Source organism: Carettochelys insculpta, chromosome 18 (genome assembly GCF_033958435.1).
Source record: "Carettochelys insculpta isolate YL-2023 chromosome 18, ASM3395843v1, whole genome shotgun sequence".
Classification (NCBI taxonomy): domain Eukaryota; kingdom Metazoa; phylum Chordata; order Testudines; family Carettochelyidae; genus Carettochelys; species Carettochelys insculpta.
Genome location: NC_134154.1, coordinates 21,432,646 through 21,447,362, shown reverse-complemented (window position 1 = coordinate 21,447,362; position 14,717 = coordinate 21,432,646). Strand labels below are relative to the sequence as shown.

At 46.2% G+C, this 14,717-nt stretch overlaps 1 protein-coding gene across 1 annotated transcript in view; it reads left to right on the top strand.

Moving 5' to 3' along the window:
* TMEM132C (transmembrane protein 132C) overlaps nucleotides 1-14,717 on the top strand; it is a 278,501-nt gene that overhangs the window by 248,783 nt on the left and 15,001 nt on the right. Inside the window, exons 6-7 of the mRNA XM_075013049.1 lie at nucleotides 5,642-5,847; nucleotides 6,578-6,851. Coding sequence (XP_074869150.1) covers nucleotides 5,642-5,847; nucleotides 6,578-6,851 — 480 coding nt within the window. The remainder of the gene's footprint in view (nucleotides 1-5,641; nucleotides 5,848-6,577; nucleotides 6,852-14,717) is intronic.

The window sequence follows — 14,717 nt, the reverse complement described above, 5'->3', positions numbered from 1 at the left end:
TAAAGACGGGGAGGAGGGGAGGGAGTCACATCGCCTGCTCACACCGACACAGCCTCCAGCGTCACAACTTCTGTCACAGTTAACAGGTGGTAGTCACATTGCTGAAAGCATTTCTGCGAGGTGCTCAGACACCATGCTGAGGTGCAGTACAAGAAACAGGCGAGGAGTATGTCTACATTATGCAAAAAATTGACCCAGACAGAGCTGATCTTCCGGGGTTTGATTACGTGCGCCTGGTAGGAACGCACAAAATCGAACTAACAGGGGTCAGCAGTCGACTTCTGTACTCCTCAGTTTCGCAAGGAGTAAGGGAGGTCAATGGGAGAGTTTTTCCCTGTCGGCCTCCTTCTGTGAAAACCGCCAGGTGAGTCAATTGCAGATAAGTCAATTCCAGCTGCACGATTGCCATAGCTGGAATTGTGTATCTACAGTCAACTTTAAAGTCTAGCGTAGACCTGCCCTAGAACTTGTCTATTGCTGTGTCCGTAACTGCAGCGTGCTTAAACGTACCTGACCTTGCCGAGTTGAGACTGCTGGACTTCTATAAGAGCCCGTCACCTGAGAATGTCCCCAGAGTCTGGCAAAACACAAGTCCTGTAGGACCTTAAAGACTAACAAATTTGTTAATTAGGTAATGAGCTTTCATGGGTCAGACTTACTTCTTCAGACTGCAGAAGTTGGTCTTACCCATGAAATCTCATCAACCTATAAATAAATGTGTTAGTGTCTAAGGTGCCATGGGACTGCTTGTTTTTTGTGAACCTACAGACTAACACAGCTACCCCCCAAAGTCTGGGGCAGGCTTGTCCAGGGCATGCTGAAGTCTTTGCTGCTGTAGCTTCATTGCTTTTGCTACTCCAGCTAGGTACATCAAAGGCAGCCATCCCCACTACAAACCCATCAGGAATTAGGTCATGTGTACCAGTTCCTGCTGTAGCCACTAGGGATCACTCCTGCTTTAACCACTGTGCATGACCACCCACACCCGACTGTCTGACAAAACCTGTCTGCACCTTAGAGTTTTGTACACAGAGCAGCCTAGCACAGACCACTGCAGCTGCATAGTGATACGCTTCCGCTTTTGGCCTGCTGTCTTGATGAGACTCCAAGCCCAAGTAATCTGAGGTGATCTAAGACAGTCCATTCTTAGGTGTGCCGGGAACCCTTAGCAGTCCCCTAGGTCTTCCGAGTAATGCACCCGCCTCTGGTGTAATCAGCATTTTTGCACTTCTCACCCATGCTACCTCTGCATTGGTAATGAAGGAACCAAAGAAAGAGCATGTGGAAGGGACTTTAAGGATGCTTGTACTTGGTGAAAAGACTAACTTCTTTTCCCTCAATGCAAATCTAAAAGGCCTGATGCTCTGGTTATTGCACACCCAGTAATAAATATCAATCTGCATCAATAATTAATAGCATCTGGGTAGCTCTGGTAGGTGCTTGCTTAAGATGCTAGATACACTTGTTCAGCTGTTTATTCTTAGTGGGGCCATGCGGGTCTACAACAGCATTGCCAGAAAAGCTGGAGATTGGACATCCACCCAGAAGCATATACAGATTGAGGATTTGCTGCTATTGTTGTTTTTTCCTGACACATTCATTCAGTTCCCGACAGTGGATGGCTTCTGCTACTCTTAAATCATAGCTCTAGATCTAGTACATCTGGGTCAGCGTGAAGGTGAACATTTTGTCACAACCCTTTGAACATTTTGTCACAACCCTTTGATCTGCATGCAAATGTCCCTCACTTTGAGTATCTCACAGAGGATCTGTGGAGTCAACCAGCTGCTGTCCTGAAGCAGAATATACTAGGAAAGCTTCCCACTAAAAGAGATGGGGGACAGGAGAGCAGAGACCACCTTCCCCTGTGAGCCCATAGATATCAGAGTGAGAGTTATTGCTGCATCAAGCTGTCTAAATCCACCCCACCTCCCAGGTGTCCTGCAGCAGCATGAGGGCCAGTCACTGCCCAACAGAGAAAGAGGTTGTGGCAACAGAGTAACATAAATGGCTCCTGGTGCCACAGAAGCAGGGATTCCTCCCCGTGGAGCACCAGCTTCCCACTTTGCTCCACAAAACGCAGTTTCACAGAAGATATTTATTTATTCAGCATTGGTGAGGCCACATCTGGACTATTGCATCCAGTTCTGAACACAGACACACGCCACCCAGTATGGAAAGGATGTGGATACATTGGAGAGGGTCCAGCAGAAGGCAACCAAAATTATTGAGGGGTGGGAGCACATGACCTGTGAGGACAGGCTGAGGGATTTGGGCTTATTTAATAGTTTACAGAAGAGGAGAGTGGGGGGTGATTTGATAGCAGCCTTCACCTTCCTGAAGGGAAACTCCAAAGAGGTTGGAGCTAGGCTGTTCTCAGTAGTGACGGATGGAAAGAGGAGTAATGGTCCCTCGTTACAGTTGGGGAAGTCTAGGTTGGATATTAGGAAGAAGTATTTCACTGGGAGGATGGTGAAGCACTGGAATGTGTTACCTAGAGAAGTGGTGGAATCTCCGTCCCTAGAAGATTTTAAGTCTCAGCTTGACAAAGTCCTATCTGGGATGATTTAGATAGAGTAGATCCTGCTTTGGGCAGAGAGCTGGACTTGATAGCCTCCTGAGGTCCCTTCCAGCCATGGGAGTCTAGGATTCTATGATGTTTGGCACAGCAGAGCTGAAATCCCAGGTGATGCTCAGCTCACTACCCAAGTCACACCCATAACTCACGAGGGCTTGTCTGCACACAGGAGTAATGTGCTCTGTGGCTGTGATTTCTAAAGTACGCACGAGTTGCACGTTGGTGGGTCCATATAGACCCTTGTGGTGCCCACTTCAGGCTTTAATGTAGAACAGCATGGTTTAAATGCCCCAGTAGGGTGTGCATGGACCAATAAGTCCACAATACATTAGTGCACTTTAGAAACGACACTCCTGTAAATTGTATTGACTCCACACCAGAACCCAAACAGGTAAGTAAATATTGCTACCTTCAGTCTGAGAATTGTGGAAACAGACAATTAAAGTGACTCTCCTCAGACCGCACAGGGCATCAAAGTTTAAAACCCAGGGGAGAGCCATCATTATAAACTAGGACTTCTTTGCTCCCAGTTTTTTGTTCAGAGCAATAGTCCATATGGAGTTTTTACTTGCACTATATTATTCAGTAGCTATGTTCTCTCTGCACTGTCTAGAGGAGTGTTTCTTAAACTTTTTGAGGCCATGGAACACCAAATAACAATATGTTTTATGTGGAACATCTATGAAAATTTTCTTCAGAAAAACTGTTGTCAGACCAAAGGGAAATCAAAACAAACAGCAACATACGTAGCAAAACCAAAAGGAAGTAATTTAATCAGGTATCGTAGCAGTGAAGAAGTAACATCCTATCTGGTTTTAGTAACAGAAGATATATGCATGTGCCACAATTTGTTGCATGCCATTGCTAGTGGCTACACCACCATGTAGCTGGGAGAAGCAGATTAGAGGAGAGGGGAAGCAAGCACAATGTTCATCAACCTTGCTGTGTTCCCAGACTACTATCGCTCTTGCAAGATGTAAAAAAATTATTTTCAGTATTTTCCACTACTGTAATCATTGTAAAATGGTTATTTATTGTAAAACTTTGGATCATTTTTCCAACTGCTTGCAGCACACCTGTGAGTTGTTCATGGAACGTCACTGTTCCATGGAACATAGTGTAAGAAACACTGATACAGAGGTCCAGGCAAAGGTGACAAGCGGGAACTGAAGCCGGGTGGAAACCTGTTTGTAATTGTTGCTGTTTTCTTTAATAAATCCTCCTTTTTAGTTTGTATGTGATAGCTGATGTCATAACTGTGTGCAGAGGGGATAAAGTGTCTTCATTTACAGCACCATGGAAAGCGAGAGTAACCATCTGGAGCAACAATCTGTATAGCTTGCATGTGAATAATATATAAGTAGTACATATGTCATTGCAACACATATGAGATGTGTGAGATAATATGTGCTTCATGCACAAACTAATAAGAAAATATAATCCCTTTTGTAAATTACAGCCCATCTTCCTCTGTAACATATGAAAATGGGACACACTATCCATGTATGTGAAGTAAGGGAACATTTTCTATGTTATATTCATTAAACACAATGAGGCTAACATGATGGAAGAAAAAGCTAACCAGACAGATGGGTCCTGGATTGTACTGGATAGTTTTACATCCAGTGAATAAAACTCAGTCACACCACAAACATCAGGAGCGATTTGTGTCCCAAAACTGTGCTCAGATTATGTTCTCTGAGGTCTTCCCTTCAAATATTTCTTCTGACTCTTATGCCAGCAAGTGAGCAGCAGCTAAACTACCAGAGGATACAGACTGGATGAGTGCTGTGTAACTGGGAACAGTTTAGCATCACTAGCCCTTGTGTTTACCCACGGTCATAGAGAGCACCCATGCATTTGATTAGCTTGGGGACTTGAGCTATTCTGTGCAATAAGCATCATTTGAATAAAGTGGTATGGGGAAAGACAAAAATCGAAGGGAGCAGAGGATGATATAAATAGACATTCAGGTGGGAGGGCCATTACCAGCACTAATGACATTCATTACGGAAGATGAAATAGATTTCCAAAGGGGAGGGAGCAAACACGCGAACTGAAGATATCTGTTGGGTTTCCTTGTAATTTCTGCCGACATGCCAGCTCATTTAGTGATGCAACAGCTCCCATTGCTAGCCACTTAATGTATGATTAATGTGCTGCAAGATTTCCCCAGACGTTTATGACACCTTTAGGAATAGATTTGACAATGACTTTATCACACTGAGCCACTTCATACTATCTGCATCCCTCTTAATGATTTATATATTCTGGTGGGGTTCTATTCCATCCCACTAGTACTCAGTAAGGTAATAAATGAGAAAACTCAATGGTCTGTAAATTACAACATTGATTAAAGACGTGATTACGGGTATAACTCTTACATGACTATGCTAATGCTTGCTTATATTTCAGGACAGTATTTACATGTTAATGATAAATCTGCTGCACGGTTTAGAATTACTTAATGGCTTTAATCAAAATGTAAACATTTATAGGAAGATAATGTTTATTGCAGAGGAAATGACTATGTCTTTGTTTCCATTCTTTATATGAAATCCACTCTAGCCTCGCATTGGTGTGTGACATTAAACAGTGCCACACCAAATTAAAGGTGAAAACTCTAGTCGGGGTAGAGCCTTAACGTACTGCCAGCATCCCACTAATCCAGGGCTGTTAGGTTTCTCTTGGCCATGCTATGAAGGAGTCTCTCTCATTATCAGTTCCATAGAGATGGGATCAGCTAGTGGCCCACTGAATCACAAATAGGAAGCCAACCAGCAACTTCAGAAATAGTCTCCAGTCTTTAGGCATCTCCAGCATAATTATGCCTCCTGAGCCGAGGGAGGATTTTTTGTGTTCAGCTGGTTCCATTGTAAAATGCCATCATTAACATGCATAAGGAGAAAAGAGCCTTTTTTTTGTTTGGATTTTGTTTTTCAGATGCCAGGTTTCCACTTTGAGCCTGCTTTGTCACAGCGATTATCTTTTCTCTCTCTCTCTCTCTTTCTCTCTCTGTCCCCCCTCCCCCCGCCACGTCCCCCCAATCCTCCTCACCTTTAGGTTTCTGACAGATGTGACTATGTGTTTGTCAATGGCAAAGAAATGAAAGGCAAGGTGGATGCGGTAGTGAATTTCACATACCAGTATCTGAGTGCCCCTCTGCAAATCACAGTCTGGGTTCCACGCCTGCCACTCCAGATTGATATTTCGGACACGGAGCTCAGCCAAATAAAAGGCTGGAGGGTCCCCATTGTCTCCAACAAGAGGTGGGTTTAGTCACTTAATAGAGATCAGGCATTTTCTTGAAATGAATGGAGCTGATCTGAACCCCACGAAGAAGAGCTCACAGTACAGTTTGCATCTGATCCCAATTCTGCCCCTCCCCCTCCGAGTACAGTAAAACCCTGATTATCCAACATAATCAGGGCCGACCGATGGTCAGATAACCGAAAATCTTAGATAACTGGGGGCAGCAGGGAGCGGTGTCGGATGAAATGGAATGTTGGATAACCAGGGGTCAGATAATTGGGGTTTTACTGTAGTCAGTGGTTTACAATGGGATATAGCCTTGTAAGTCATTTAGTCACTGAGATGGTCCAGTGGCAGATTTTTGACTTGCATCCAACCCATAGTTCCAGGGAGTCTGGAAGGGTGGAAGTGAGAATTGGATGTATCCCATCTCTGCATTCTGCTATTGCAGGGAGGAAAGAGAAGACACCAATAGCTCACACCTGCCACAATCCCGAGTCAGCAATGAAACGTAATGACCTGTAACTTGGTGATACAGCATTCAATAAGGAGTTTGTGGGGTTCGCACCATGGTTCTGATCAAGTCTGTTCCATTTGCAGGTCAAAGGCTCCTGCTTTGAATTGGTTTTACTCCTGGAAGCATTTTCCTTGCTTAGCCCTTTGCTCTTTTCACTGCAGGAAAAGGGGCTATGGAGGAGTTTGGGCCTCAAACCATTTTTTTCATGTTTCCTTTTGCTTTTCCTCAAGGCCCACAAGGGATAGCGATGATGAGGACGAAGATGAGCGGAGGGGAAGAGGCTGTGCTCTCCAATACCAGCACGCCATGGTGCGAGTTCTTACTCAGTTTGTCGCTGAGGACTCTAGCCCTTGGAGTCAGCTGAACTACTTGCTGGGCCCTGACTGGCAGTTTGACATTACAGACCTGGTGATTGATTTTATGAAGCTGGAGGAACCTCACATTGCCAGGCTACAAGAAGGAAGGATTTTGATTGGACAAGAAGTAGGAATGACAACAATCCAGGTACATAAACTGAACTATGCTGGGTTCTACCATTCCCACTTGAACACCTAAATGGTCCTGCTGGAGCCGGTAGAGAATTCTATTTAAACAGCACTGCTTAGAAACACAATTACCTGCTATAGCGAGGCTGGAACCACCTGGAATTTGACACATGTGCATTCTATTTCCAGTTAATTAAAACAAATTAAGCAAAAGCCTCTACCACCACTAGTGTCAAAATCCCTATTCCTTTCTGAATATACACTTCTTACGTCTGTGATGGTCTTAAGCCAGCTCTGTTGTAGAAGCTAAATTCAAATTAAAATACGCAACTCCGGCTATATTAATTGAGTGGCTGGAGTCGACATACCTTAATTTGAACTTTGGTGCTGTCCCCACAGCTGGAGACAGATGGGAGGAATGCTCCCGTTGAGTTCCCTTACTCCTCACAACTGTGAGGAGTACCAGAGTCACCAGGTACACCCTTGACATTCAATTTAGTGCATCTCTACCAGACAGCATGTCACTCCGTGGGTAAATATAGACATGCCCTTTGTAAACATCCTGCTTTCCTCCATAGGTGAGGCTCCTCCCACTACAGTTTAACTGGTGGAACTGCTACTCGGAGAATGCAAGGACCTGGTTTTCAGAGATACCGAGCACCCATAACTCTATTGGGTGTCAACTGGAATGTAGGGGGTTGAGTGCCTGTGAAAGCTAGTCATAGGGCCAGATTCTTAGCTGGTGTAAATAAAGACTATGGCCGCATCTACACTGTGAGATAACACTGAATTTCAAGGCAGTAACTCGACATTAAAACTTGACTGTCTTCACACTTAATACTGTTAACTCGATTTATTGAGCCATAATAACGATTACAAAATATCGATATTACAGGGTGGGTATAGCATCAAATTCCAATTTAAAATCTCAAATCAAGGCTAGTTGGGAGGTGCCATGTCCTTAACTGAAACATATTAGCCTCCAAAAGTGTCCCGCATGTATCCCACAAAGCCATGCGGTGACCCTCCAAGCATGGCCACTTTGTTGCGCACTGCGGTCAGGTGTGCAGGGAGAAGGTCAAAGTAAGCCCACGAAGTTCTGATAGAATTTGAATTTGAATTGTAATTCAGCATCCCAGCCCTGCAAATATAAAGGGCGTCCATTATGAAAAAAACCCTTTGCCCATCGCATCGCACAGCATCAGTAGCCAGTTTTCGATAGCCCTGTACTGCCTTCATGAGCACTCAGGGTAGTGATCTGACTAGCACCTCTCAGGCTCACAAGAGAGCCCCAGCTTGGACACACCAGGAGATTCTGGATCTCATTGCCATTTGGGGAGACCAATCGGTGGTGAAGAGACTTCAGGTGGCCAAGAGGAACGTGGCAATCTGTGATGAGATTGTACGCAAGATGGCTGCCCAAGGTTACTCCCAGGACTCTGTGCAGTGCCGGGTGAAGCTTAAAGAACTCCACCAAGCCTATCAAAAAGTCCGACAAGCCAACCATTGGTCAGGGCAGCTCTATAGACCTATCGCTGTTATCAACAGCTTCACATGCTTATGGGGAGTGACTATGGAGCCTGGACTGAATTACAACATTTGTGGAGGCCCTGCTATGGAGTTCAGGGTGAACCCAGAGGAGCAGGGAGGCCCGGAGTAAGAGCGCAATGGAGAGGAGGAAAGGGGCCATGAGCAGAGGACAGAGGAAGTTGTTCCAGACAACCCAGGGCTCTTCACCGTAGACCTGGAGCCAGGCCCCTCCACTCTGGTCGCCGAGCCCCCTGGAGCAAGCAGTTCAGGTGAGTCTTTATTCTGCATCCTAGAGCGGGTTGGGAGTGAATATAGCTATAGGGTTGTGCATAGATACAGGTTTGCTCGCTGTGGTTCTGTGCCCCTTAGAACAGTGTGTTAATGTTTCTGGGGATGGAGCACTTCTCCTTTTTGGCGATCTCCTCAAAGGCTTCATCCAGGTACTCATGTATGTTTTTCACGAGGTTCATGAGCAGGCCTGACTTATTGCAGCTTCCACGGTAGCGCACCTTGCCACACCAGGCACCGGATAGTGATCTGGTGTCATGGCACCACACAACGTTTTAGCGAATTTTCCCAGCTTTTGGTCACACAGGAGGAGTAGCTGTTCTTTCTCCATAACTGTTAGTTTTAGGAGGGTGATGTCTTCGTTTGTCAATCTGCAGAAGCACAGGAATTTGCATTTTTTTTAACATGCTTCCTGCTCCTTTCCATTTGCCTGCAGCAGCCGGCGAACATTCCATTCCCCACCTCACAACATGCTTTGTAGTCTCTGCAGGGGTTCCCGCCCCCCCATGTCCCTTTCCAACCAATGTTTCATTTTTCAGGACTCTCCCGCTGTCGGGCTCTGCTGGGCTTTTTCCCTCCCCTAACCCTTTCCCCCAGCATTTCTTTTCCACCATCTCTGCATTTTCCAGGACTCCCCGGCACCCAGTGGCTGCCAGGCTCTTCTTGGCATTTACCCTCCCATATTCCCCTCCCCCAGCATTTCCTTTGATTGTCCAGGACTCCCCAGCACCACTCAGCTGCCAGGCTCTGCAGGGTGTTTCCCCTCCCACATCCCTTTGCAAGCACCATTTGTTTTCAGTTTTCAGGAATCCCCCATACCCCATGGGGGATTCCTCCTCTGTCCTTTGCTCCTGCCATGTCCCTTTACCTCCAGCCTTTGTTTGGATTTTTCTTTTCTTGACGTTACTTTTATTGTACATCGAACCCGCACACACAGCCAGCCATTTTTCACTGTCACAGGACATCCAGCCAGGACATCTGGTGGCTTCCCCTGCTTTGCAGACTCCCCTTCTCCCCAGAAGAGGACAAATTGCTTATGGCTTGCCAGGTCCACAAAGCAATGTGGTGGACAAGTAATAACAAGTGAGGTATTGTGAAATGCACACTTACTGTCCCATCCTTAATAGCCCATGTGTCCTTCAAAAGTATACTTTCAGTGATAGTACACAGCAAGACCCATTCATTGCACTTCAGAGCACATTATGTGAATCGTATCTTAATTTTGACCTTCATTTTCCAGACCAAGTGTCCAGCATTCCAGAGAAAAACAGAAGACGCGAGAAATGCAAATAAAATCTGATCCTTCAGCATATGGAAAAGACCAAGGCAGAGCACACAAAGCTGAGACAGGATGCTGCTTAGTGGCGCCACAGTACAGCTGAGTGGCGTCAGACTCAAATGCAATTTAATGAGAGAATGCTTGACCTCCAGCAGCAGCAATTGTCAAAAATGAGGCTGCGGCAAAGCAGACTGAGGTCACAGAAATGCAGACTGAGATCGCAGCAAAGCTCATAATGGCTGTTACTGAGCAGACAGAGGTCCTGCGCTCTCTGCGGCAGCTGCAGAGGGACTCCCAAGCCAGCAGGGCAGCATCTGATACCTGCCAGCCAGAGTCCCCTGATGAGAGGTCGCCGACCCCCCTTCGTTGCAGTCCCCGCATGCATGGAGGGAGGGCAAGCCTACCCTGCCACTCCAGCTGCAAGGGCCACTGCAAAAGACTATTCAAGCATTCTTGAGAAGGCTTCTTCTCCCAGCTACTTAAATCTCTCCTCCCACCAAAATAAAATCAGTCCTTCAAGCTTGGTGTGATTTCTTGTCCTGCAGGACTGGAGGGGGAACACAAATCAGAATGGGTGGGTTGAGGGGGTAGGGGTGCTGCTAAAGGCACAGCTGCCTAGTGATACTTCCTGGTCCGCAGCACAGACATGGCTGAAGGAACTGGGCAGGTTCTGGGAGAGGGGCTGCCACTGAAGTCACATGCATTCTAATTACTACAACCTAACCCCCTTCCAGCAAGTAAAAGCATTCATTCATTACAGCACAGTATGATTTATTGGTGTTATGGCAGAGGTATGCATAGGTAGTATGCTCATTGCAGATCAGTCATAAAGCTGTTTTTTCAGAGTCACTTATTGCTGCAGCCTGAGTGTGGCTACTGGTGGATGGCAGTGTAGGCAGCTGCGAGTAAGCCCTGCCTATGCCCTCCGCTTCAGAATTCCAGACTGACGGGAAAGTCTCCCACCTGGCTTCACATACGTTGTGCTAAATAGCGCATGCTGTAATAACGGGGGACATTCACTTGAGAAACATCCAAATGGGTCAATAAACATCTGAACCTCACTTTCAAACGGCCAAAGGCACATTCCACCACCACTCTGCACCTGCTTCTGTGTAGGGTTTCATCAGGCAGGGAAGCAGAGGGCAAGCAGGGTTGCCCAATATAACAATGAGCATCTCCACATCACCAATCTTGATTTTCCTATCAGGAAAAAAGGTCCCATCCAGGAGCTTTCGGCACAGTCCCAAATTTCCGAGTATATGCACGTCATGAACCCTCCCTGACCAGCCAACATTGATGTCAGCAAAATTACCTTTGTGATCTACCAACTCCTTCATGACCATGGAGAAGTGCCCCTGTCGATTAATATATTCCAAGGCCAAGTTGGCTGGGTCCATGATGGGGATGTTCATGCCATCTATTGCCCCACTGCAGTTAGGAAAGCCATGGGCAGCAAAGCCATCCACTATGGCCTGTACATCTCCCAGTGTCACAGTCTTCCTGGGGAGACACTGACAGATTGCAGGGGATGCCTCCTTCACCATGGACCCCACTCTATATCTGCTTACACTGAACTGATTTGCCACTGACCGGTAACTGTTGGACATTGGAAACTTCCACAGTGTGCTTGCTACTCACTTCTGAACCATTAAAGTCGGCCTCGTTTTTGTGTTGCTGCGCTTCAGAGTGAACAGCAGCACATCACAAAGTTGCATAAAGGTGGACTTGTGCATGAGAAAGTTCTGCATCCACTGCTAGTGGTCCCAGGACTCCAAAAACAATGTGGTTCCACCAGTGTGTGCTGGTCTCAGAAGTCCAAAACTGTCACTCCATTGTCAGCAATGCAGTCGGGGCGGCCAGCAGCTCTGAGTTCTTGGTCTGCAGTTGAGGGATTTGCTCTTCCAAACCATCCTTGTCGTCATCATCAGCAGCAGCAGCAGCAGCACTAGGAGAGCCAAGCATCACTGAACTTTGGAATTGAAGAACAAATTGCACGCCAGCTGCCGTGATTACTGAAATGATCTGTGCTATGAGGTGGAGCGTTCGTGGATCCATGCTCGCACTGGAATGCTGGTGCAGAATATGGTGCAAACTCCCGTCCTTTTTTCACACGGTTAGTTATGCAGTGTACTCTGGGACAGTTCTTGGAATTCTAGGATTCCAACATGAAACACCCACAAGCAACCGGGGCAAAGGCACTGTGGATTAGGTACCCACAATGCAGTGCTCACGCTGTCGAACTTGCACAGGGCAATGGGGACGCTGAGATTCGACACGGAAAAAAGGTGCATTGAATTTCAAGAAGCTTTGTGAATTCATAATATTGAGGTTAAATATTCAAATTTATTAAATATTGAATTTATCTCATAGTGTAGACACAGCCTATATTGCTGTGCTTACTTCTGCTGGCTAAGGATTTGGCCCACAGCATTCTGGTTGGAGCCTCTGTGGAATTTAGCACAGAAACAGCAAATGTGGCCACAGACTGTAGGTAGAAGAGATTGTGCATGTTGATTAGCTATCCTTTGCTCTCTAAGGATATGTCTGTACAGCATAGTTATTTCTAAATAACTATCCTATCGTCTACATGATGCAACCACTATTTGGAAATAAATTCAAAATAGCAGCTGAGCTATTTTGAAATTGGCAACCCTCATTGTACGAGGAATAGATCCTGTTTCAAAATAACTATTTGGAAATAGGTGTTGTTGAGACCTAGGCTGCGTCTACACTACAAGATAAACTTGAATTTAATTCAGTTCACTCGATTTTACCACATTACTGTCTTCACCATAAAGACCATTAGCTCCATTTTGGGTGCAGTAATCTCGAGATTACAATATCGCAGTTACCTGATGGGTATAGTGTCAAGCTCAAATTCAGAAGTTTGCTTAAAGGCAAGTGTGGAAGCATCACATCTTAAAAGTGAATTTATTAGCCTCTGGAGGTGTCCTATATGTAACCCACAATACCCCTCACTGCTCCGCTCTGGCCGCTGCTCTCCAGTAACAGGAAGACCGTGAATTTCCAGGCAGGAGCAGCGAGCCTTTAGCTGTGGGCTCATGTTAGTACAACAGCCTGAGAAGTGGCTTCTTTCTTTCCGTGCTATTAGTGCTGTAAGTGCATCTACCCATTCAAATAGCCCCTGCAGGGAGTGTGCAGCTCTGTCTGTACACTTTTTTCTCTGCACTGCCTGGAGCCAGTACCACGTGTCAATAAGGCTGTGTTAGGGGTCGTGCTTGCATAACATGCTGAGAAACTTCTTCTTAGCACTCTACATTTGTGTGTGAAGCTCCTTCCCTCCCGCACAGGCACCACACAGTCCGGGTCTTTTCTGCACTCAGCCACACCACGTGGATAGCCCCCAACCCAAGCCAATAAAAGAATGTGCCGGCCCTTCAGTGCTGACCATGCTGCCAGTCGCGCATGTAGGGCTCCAAGGGCAGGGAAGATATTCTGGGCTTTGCTGCTGCCGTGGGGAAGTCTCCCCCAGCAGTTAAGATACTGGGGGCTTTGCTGCTGCCATGGGGAAGGACCACCCCAACTGGGCCCCCAACTACTGAACCCCCTCCTTTGCCCATACCCGGCCTCGCTGCCACCAGGGAAAAGTCTCCCCCAGTGGCTAAGGGGCTTGCTGCCAGCGGGAAAGGACCACTTCACCTGGCCACCCCCACTGCACCACTCTTTCGCCCATACTGAGGCTTGCTAACTCTGGGGGTGAGAGGGACCAAAAATTCTTTTTTTCCGGCACTTTTCTATCTTCCTCCTTCTCACTCGCATTATTTTCAGGGATCACATGCATGCAATGGTGGGAGGTGGGATACTCAGTGGATGGCCAGTTGAGAGCACAGTTGTTGCACAGAAGCCTTATAATGCACAGGAAAGCCAAAGAGGCTCCCCCACACCCATATAGTGTAGGGGGGAACCAAAAATTCTTTCTTCCTACGTTCTTCTCAATTTAGAAAACAGTCTGGGCCCCTCCATTATTATCAGGGATCACATGCAATGATGGAAGGTGGAGTACTCAGTGGATGGCCAGTTGAGAACACAGTTGCTGCACCCATGTTGACAATATAATGTGTGGGGAAACCAAAAATTCTTCCTTCTAACTCTGAGAGTCTCTGCATTGTTTCCAGGGATCAGTATATTTTCAAGGATTGGGAGGGGAATGAGGAAAATGCAATGGGGGAAGATAATGTCAAGACCAGCGAGCATACCCAGAATGCAATGGGGATGAGGGAACTGTGGGATAGCTTCCCACAATGCACTACTGCAACACTAGATGTTTGGCAATGTGTGTGTGGCAGCAATGACTTGAATTTGTGGGGAGCAAGTGGGAAGTGAGGATGGTCAAAATCAAACTTATAAATTCCAGTTTTAGAAAATGGATATAAATAAATTCGATTTCATCTCATAGTGTAGACACAGCCTATGTGTAGCAGCGTTATTTCGAAATAGCTATTCCGAAAAGGCTTATTTTGAAGTAGGGCTGCTGTGTAGACATACCCTAAGTGTTCAGAAGTGTATGGCGGTAGCCATTTGCATCCAGGGGAACAATTTCCCACTGAGAATGAGCTGCATGCTCCACTAGAAACTTCAGGGGTAGAGAAATGGATATATCCACATGGAACAATGAAGTATAAGTCCTGGAAGGTGCTGAGAGCCTATAGCATCATTTAATCCCACTGGGAGTTGAGGATGCAGGATCGGGAGCGAAATAAATAGGTAGAGGGTGTATTTTTCCAGACGTACAAGGAAGTGAAGGAAATAATGGGAGTAGAATAAGAT